Source organism: Rhagoletis pomonella, unplaced genomic scaffold (assembly GCF_013731165.1).
Source record: "Rhagoletis pomonella isolate Grant_MI unplaced genomic scaffold, Rhpom_1.0 Rhpom_scaffold_00007, whole genome shotgun sequence".
Lineage (NCBI taxonomy): Eukaryota > Metazoa > Arthropoda > Insecta > Diptera > Tephritidae > Rhagoletis > Rhagoletis pomonella.
Genome location: NW_023458561.1, coordinates 39,086,813 through 39,094,009, shown reverse-complemented (window position 1 = coordinate 39,094,009; position 7,197 = coordinate 39,086,813). Strand labels below are relative to the sequence as shown.

At 33.2% G+C, this 7,197-nt stretch overlaps 3 protein-coding genes across 3 annotated transcripts in view; 2 read left to right on the top strand and 1 right to left on the bottom strand.

Moving 5' to 3' along the window:
• LOC118743816 (cAMP-dependent protein kinase type II regulatory subunit-like) overlaps positions 1–2,598 on the top strand; it is a 6,751-nt gene extending 4,153 nt beyond the window's left edge. The window contains exon 5 of the mRNA XM_036476578.1: positions 2,594–2,598. Within this exon, the coding sequence (XP_036332471.1) occupies positions 2,594–2,598 (5 nt within the window). The remainder of the gene's footprint in view (positions 1–2,593) is intronic.
• LOC118742778 (cAMP-dependent protein kinase type II regulatory subunit-like) overlaps positions 1–7,197 on the top strand; it is a gene marked incomplete at its 3' end in the record, with an annotated part of 395,139 nt that overhangs the window by 341,211 nt on the left and 46,731 nt on the right.
• LOC118743814 (cAMP-dependent protein kinase type II regulatory subunit-like) lies at positions 2,823–6,427 on the bottom strand. Its single transcript, XM_036476577.1, has 5 exons — positions 6,420–6,427; positions 6,160–6,312; positions 3,565–3,712; positions 3,185–3,260; positions 2,823–3,112 (listed from the first exon to the last, which is right to left on the bottom strand). Exons 1-5 carry the CDS (start codon positions 6,425–6,427, stop codon positions 2,838–2,840), a joined length of 660 nt encoding a protein of 219 aa, XP_036332470.1. The 3' UTR covers positions 2,823–2,837.

Sequence of the window (7,197 nt, the reverse complement as noted above, 5' to 3'; positions counted from 1 at the left end):
TACCACACCCATCGAAAAATAGAGGTTTTGCATTAAACTTTTTTTTACTACTTAACAAGTATTTTAAAGCGCTTACAGCTGTGAACAACTTATATCATGGGCAGACGGCAACGTTAGTCTGTACCCTCACAGATGCCGGTACATATTGCGAATCCGCCTACCCGTGAGGTCATGGGTTCGAGATCCACGGCCAGCATAATTTCCTTTAACTAGTACAAAAAAGTGCTCATTTTCGTAATGGGCGCGATCCAATTCGAAAATTGTAAGAAGGCTCAGGCAATACTCTCAAATTTGGAATTAGCTAATTGGTTAGTTACTTAGTTTAGTTTTCGGGTTGAGCGGAGCGAGGTACTTTGCAAGAACTTCGGTCCCTTAGGGCCGTTTTCACCATATCTGGTTAACACTTATACCCAGTTAAACATCGTTGCCGACGCTACTGACTCCATGCATATTTATAAAATTGTGTCGGTAACGTCGTAAACGATGTTTAACTGGGGATTAATGCTAACCAAAAATGGTGAAAATGGCCTCTAATGACGACTTCTTAACCTGAAGACGCAATACTTTTTATAGTAAGTAAAAGAAAAAATAAACTTTAAGAGGTTAACTCCGGCTAAATTGAAACGCATTCCCATTTGTGTAAGCAAGTGCCGTTATCCCAGTGAAGGGTTAACTTACAATCGGTAGTTAATTATGATTTTCAGTGCGAAAAGTGATAGTAAAAATATTGAAATGTAAAATGTGTACAGCTGATCTGATCATCCTCACAGTAAAGCTGCTACTAGGGATCTGCTGACAGACCCATCTTATGTATATACGAACGTATACGACTGTGACGGGCTGGATAAATAGGGAGTGAGTTAAGGTTAGCTCTAATTAAAATGAAAAAAACAGTACACGGCTTATTCTCGCATGAAATATAATGGAACCATCCACCCATTGAAATTGACACTTTAGTGACGTAATGTCCATAAATACCGATTCTATCAATCATGAAGATGATTGAACATACCTATCTTATATAAAGGAAAAAATATCGGTTTTCTAGATTTTCTGTTCTAAGATTTTGACTCTGATTCTATCTAAAGTATGTAGATAAAATTTAAAATGGCCTCAGAAAGTAAACATCTTTCCATAGGACCCCAGGTTCGATACCTGGTCCGAGGCAAACAAATAGGTTCTCATAAAAAAACAACGTTGAAGATAAGCTCTTACGATTACTAGCTTGGTGAAATGTGTGGAGCGCTCGGAATCCTTAATAAATTGCCCAGTAACGTTCAAATGCAAGTTATGATCCAATTCATTTGAGCAACGAGATAGACTCAAACTAATTTTAGTACCTAACTCGTTTGATCCGATTATAGACGAAAAAAAAATTGCATTTTCAACAATTCTTATCTAATTAGGGCATCAATGTTCGACGATCTTTTTTTATGGAGAAAAATTCACAACGCGGTAAACAAAAAGTTTTGATAAAATCCATGCATTATTTAACCTATTTGTTCGACCGTCTATCACCCTGACCCCTTAAGAGAACGTGCCGAAAGCTGCTTTTAATTGCTTCTTTTTATGAAAAAAAAAACCCACCATGCAAAACATGAGAAATAGGCAACAATCGTCAATGGCAACAAATTGGCGATTCATCGATTTATTGCCGTGGTGAAAAATCGGCAACATCAGTTTGTTCATGTCAATTTTGGAATAAGTAAGTTATCAAAAATTCCCATACTTGTCAATTTCGCGTCAACAATATTATCCAAACAGTATTATCTAATTTATACCAAAGACAGGATTGAAAATAGGAATAGGAAGCCTCAAAGAGATATAAGGAGTTCATTCCGTTTCTATGTTCCAATTTTGTATACAAAAAATAAATGAAGTATTAACAAGTAATTTTTAGCAGAAAAAACCGACTTCAACTCCCATATAAAAAAAAAATATATATATATATCTCATGATCCACTGGTCGGATCTCAACCAGATTAGTATGGGACCACCTCTGAGACACTACCTTTCCGATTCAAAAGAGAATTATCGAAATCGGTTGACGTGGTCCAAAGTTATGCGGTAACATACATAAAAAAAAATATATATATTCCGACGAACTGATAACCTCCTCCTTTTTTGGAAGTCGGTTAAAAAGAACAAAATTATTCCAAATAACGTCTGAAGCGATAAGAAAACGACTCCTTCGGCGGACGTTTCAGAACGACTGGTAATACGAAATCAATATGATGGCGGTATTACCGGCAATAAATTTGTTTCCTTGCCGGCAACAGAAATTGTTTGGCGGGAGGTTTCCCATGAAAATACATTTGCATAATTTAAAAATTGTGTGAAAAAATTAAAAATATTTGTAAAATGTCAGCTGATTCACTGCTAATACCTGGCCAATATTCCTTGGATATTGGATATTTCTATGAAATTTCGATATTGAAGAACTACTATATCCAAGAAAATTTTCTTCATTTTAAAACTGAAGTTCCCAAAATAGCTTTCCTTAAATACAAAAAAAAAAAAATTGCTTTCGATAACCACATTTCACATAAATAATGTCTTATCTTACAATTATAATTTATAATTTAATTTTTAGCGTGAAAATCTCATACATTTTTATATGGCATTAATTTTTCGGAATGTTTCCTATTTCAAATAATTGATTGTCATGATAGGTGCCAATTGAAGCGAAATACTCAAAGAATATATCGGTTGCAATTATCTTTATTTAAGTGTTTACAACTATAAGTTATTTCCAGCCGATTGCCTTGAAAATTTAAATACATTCATATTCAATACTTCTCACTGCTATTTTTATGGATGTGGTAATGAAAAAAATATTAATTAACTAATTTAAATTCTCGTTCAGAGGTACATAGTACATACGTACTTATGTAACCACAAAACCTTTTGAAATTTATTTTTAACTTACATGCAACTTTAACTTCTCCATCGGCATAAACGGAAGCAGCACGTGGTCGGTGTGTAACCAAAGCCAACTCTCCAAAATATTGACCTTTGCCCAGTCGGGAGATTTCAATTTCCTTGCCGTCCTGATCCATTTTCACAACAACATTACCATCCTCAATGAAGTACATACCGTCGGCGGCATCACCTGCACATTTGGCATAGGAATAAATATGTAAAAATTTAATTTCTCATTTTAATGTTTGGTCGAGTACTCCACCTTGTTTGATGATTCTGTCAGAGTTAGAGAAGTGTTTGGAAACTAGGGCATCAGCCAAGTTCATGCGCTCATAGGACTAGAAGAAATGAAATTTCAGACGTTTTTTTTAAATATTTTGATTTATGTAAGTATGTATATTAATTAAATATATTCATTCATTGTATCACATGCGTAAACGTTAATGCACGAAAAAGAGAATAAGTATTCAGAGACTTAGAAATTATTTTTATCTTGAAAAAAAAAACTAAAACTTACTTAATCATTGAAATTGTCAGAGAAAATTTACCATGGTTTTCTATGTAGAAAACGACCAAAGCAGTTACTACTCGTTTTAAAATCCGTTTTAGATTAAACGATTAACTCTCTTTGAGCACACTCACCTTCAACGCTTTCAACATCGGTACGCTATCCAAAAGTGTTTCGTACATTTTTCGCTTTTTAAAAGCGGATTTCAATAGAATGCGACGGAACGTTTGACGATCCATAGCCCACAGTAGGCCTTCTGTTACAGCCTGTATGGATGCGGCTCTGGAAAAATGGAGTAAAAATTAAATGATGAAATTCAAAATGCAGGAAAAGTGCTTGCATTTTTTTTATTAAATTATGGAATCAAAAACAATCATCTAAACATAGTACATATAAAGGAAAGTCGAGATTCTTTGTACGCGGTAATCTCGAAAACTACTGAACGGATTTTGATGAGATTTTCTCTAATATACTCTGTACCGATAGGAGAGTGACCTTTTTTACTTAGAATTTAAATAGGGTTGCCACCTGTACAAAAAAAAAAAAACTATAAGATCCGCACCCATCATTGGATTACCAAAAATGAGGTGTCAAATGAAAGTAATTGGTCTCTAGAAAAGCACTAATGTCTAATTATATGAATGGGATTGCCACTTGTCAAGAAAATTACTATATTCAATCCTAATAAGTGTAGGCGTAAGTTCTGCATCGTCTCTGTCAAATAAAGAGACTTAGCCTCTATACATAGTATAAATACGGTGACCATAAATATGGATTCAAAATGAAGGACAATTTTTCAAAAATACGCCTACATATATTTACGTAGTATAAAAATATCAAAAGAGTATTTATGATTCTAAATTCTTAATATATTTTAAATTTTAAAAAAGAATCACGTTTTTTCATCGATTAATCTTTTTTACATGAATGTTTATAAAAGTATAGTAAAACATATTATAATTAAAATAGCTTACACGAAAAGTGAAAATCTTTAAAAGATTATTTTATAGGCAAATTTTGAGTCGTTCAAAACGAAAACAATACCCTTTTTTTGTTCTTTGGTACTTTTCACGATAAACGACGAGTTACAAAGTGCCCTTTACAAAAATATATAATTTGCGCAGATTGCGCTCCATAGCATCTACATTTCTAATCTGATTTTCATTATCTTTGGCTCAAAATTTACTGTAGTGATATATCTTCTTCGAATTTTTAAAATAATGAAAAAAATAATCAGGTGAAACTGCGTATTTGATTGAAAATCTCACTTTTTTCGACTTTTACGACAAAATGCAAATGGTCGCCTATAGCACTAATAATTTTCAATGAAGTCGCCACAAGTTATATATTTTGGTAAGAGGCACATCAATACCCTTCGAGCTGTAAGACGCTTACGTTGATTGGGAGATTTTTTCATGAGATATTGAAAAAAAGCTAGGAAAAGTACCAAAAAACACTTTTTTGAAAAAATCCATCCATTGTCCGATAATTTTAAAATAACGAATAAAATGCGGGACAAATGCAGGACACTTGGAAAATATCAGTACATTTTCAGGGTTTTCAGGTTTGAAAAACTAGGCAGGACCGACCTTTGAAAAACAGTACGGTCCTGCAAAAAACAGAACGGATGGTCACCGTAAGTATAAAGGAAAGGCGAGATATTTTGACCACGCTACTGAACGAATTTAGACAAGATTTTTTAAGTATATAATAAACGAAGTACTTGATGACATATGATTTATTTCTCCAAATAAGTAAATGTACATACATACATATGCATCCGTGGCCGGCTAGTCTCTTTTAAATTAAATTGTTTAAAGAAAATATTCTTGAGGGCTCTTCAAAATTTTATTAGAAAAAGTAGACTTTTAGGCGAGCTGGTTATCTTAAAGGCATACAATATTTTAGGTAAATATGATTTTCTCAAAATAGCAATTTTTTCAGGTTAATATTAAACTTTCCGCTCTTTCACAAAAATGAAACCATAAAATGATGCTAATGAATATATTTTATAGATCCGTATGTATGTAAATATGTATGCGTGTATTGAAGTGCATTTCCTCTTTTGACGATGGTTTGTTAAATATTTAAACAGTCTGTTTTTGTTGCACAAAGCTCTTCAGCTTTGAATATCGTAAATAAACGTTTTAATTAAAGTTATTGAGTATCCTTTTGCTGCCGACCAGAGAAAATCCTTAATATTGGTTTTGTGCTTATGTACATATCGTCGTTTAAAGTGCAAAACCGCGTAGTTGCAGAAATTATTTTCTAGAGTGTAAAAACACTCATATTTCAAAATGTTTTTTTTTTTTTTTATTAAGCAATCGCATATCTGCCTAGTATATTTCAGGACGAATGGATAAGGATTGAGCCAAGAGCTTGTGTGAGCAAATCCAATTTTTGGCAGCCAATGTCAGTTACGCGGTTTTGCGGGATCACGATACGCGGTTTTGTACTTTAAACGACGATATGTATATTCATGGTTATTAACCTAAGAATTTTTGCCAGGCGCGTACAATTTTAATCTAATGAAGTGCAAGTTTAAACCGGCTGAAAAATCGTGTTGATTTTTGAGCGTTTTTTTGAGACTGCTTTTTAGTTTATTTAAAAAATAAATTTTTTGATAAAAAATTTATATTAATTTTTTATTTGTGCGTGTATTTGTGTAACTTAGCGTCTGGATTAATGCTAATAAGGAATATTTTCTTTTTTGTTTTCCTTTCACTCACCTTGGAACATTGTAGAGCAGCGCCAATTCACCGAATATTCCACTATTGTCATAAGTAGAAATATGATCGCCATTACAAATTACTTTGTAAACACCGCTGTTAATAGATATGTAAAGAGAAAAAAGAAAAAAGGATAGATATAAGTATTTGAAACTTTACTATAATATGTAGTCTGCAGTAGTTATTAATAGATATATGAATTAAACTGTAACCATCAAAATATCTAAAACGGAAAAATAAGCACAAACCAAATGTCCTACTTTGCCATTACTTGCAGTAAACAATTTTCAATAGCCGGCAATTACCACAACGTCATTTGGAACCTACATACATATCTACATAATAGAACTTTCCTTAGTATTTTTTTTACTAAAAAATACAAAAATAAATAAAACGTCAGGATTATAGAACGCTGAAAACTATATACGCTTAAATGGGCAAATCTATCGACAACAGCTTAAGGCTGATTTATTCCTGTGGGCAAAAATTAATTTGGTCATCACACAAAGCAGAAGATATCGATACCTGAGTGGAAGATCGACCTATTTCGGCAGCCAGTTTGAAAACGCCCTAACTCAGAAAACTTTTCGAAATTTTCAATTTATATTCAGCTGAGATAGGGCGTTTTGGAACCGAATTCTGAGATAGGGCTTTCTTCAACCAAATTACGAGATGAGGTGGTTTTCAATCAAATTCTGAAGTGGGGCGTTCTTGAAAAGTTTTCAGAGATAGGGCGCTTTCAAACTGGCTGCCGAATTAGGTCGACTCAGGTCCACTCAGGTGACGATATGTATGTACTATATAGATATATATTGGGTTATGCTATCTGGTGATTTATTAATTTTAAAATGCTTAACCACTTCGGACTGCATCATGCCACATTATCTTTAATGCAAAGTTCAATATGTAGTACACAAGGGTTGCTCCATAAGCGGGCTGACTTTTTAAATGCATTGATGCAAATCATCAGTCAATATTATTTCTGAACGTTAGGAGATGAAAGTATCCATCAAGGCGAATTCATAATATAAGTTGGTA

What these genes read in the sequence shown, in the direction of transcription:
- LOC118743814 (XM_036476577.1), bottom strand. An exon ending in CGATGTTGAAAGCGTTGAAG is followed by an intron (nt 3,261 to 3,564) that starts GTGAGTGTGCTC and finishes CATTTCTTCTAG; the next exon opens with TCCTATGAGCGCATGAACTT. An exon ending in TGACAGAATCATCAAACAAG is followed by an intron (nt 3,113 to 3,184) that starts GTGGAGTACTCG and finishes CCAAATGTGCAG; the next exon opens with GTGATGCCGCCGACGGTATG.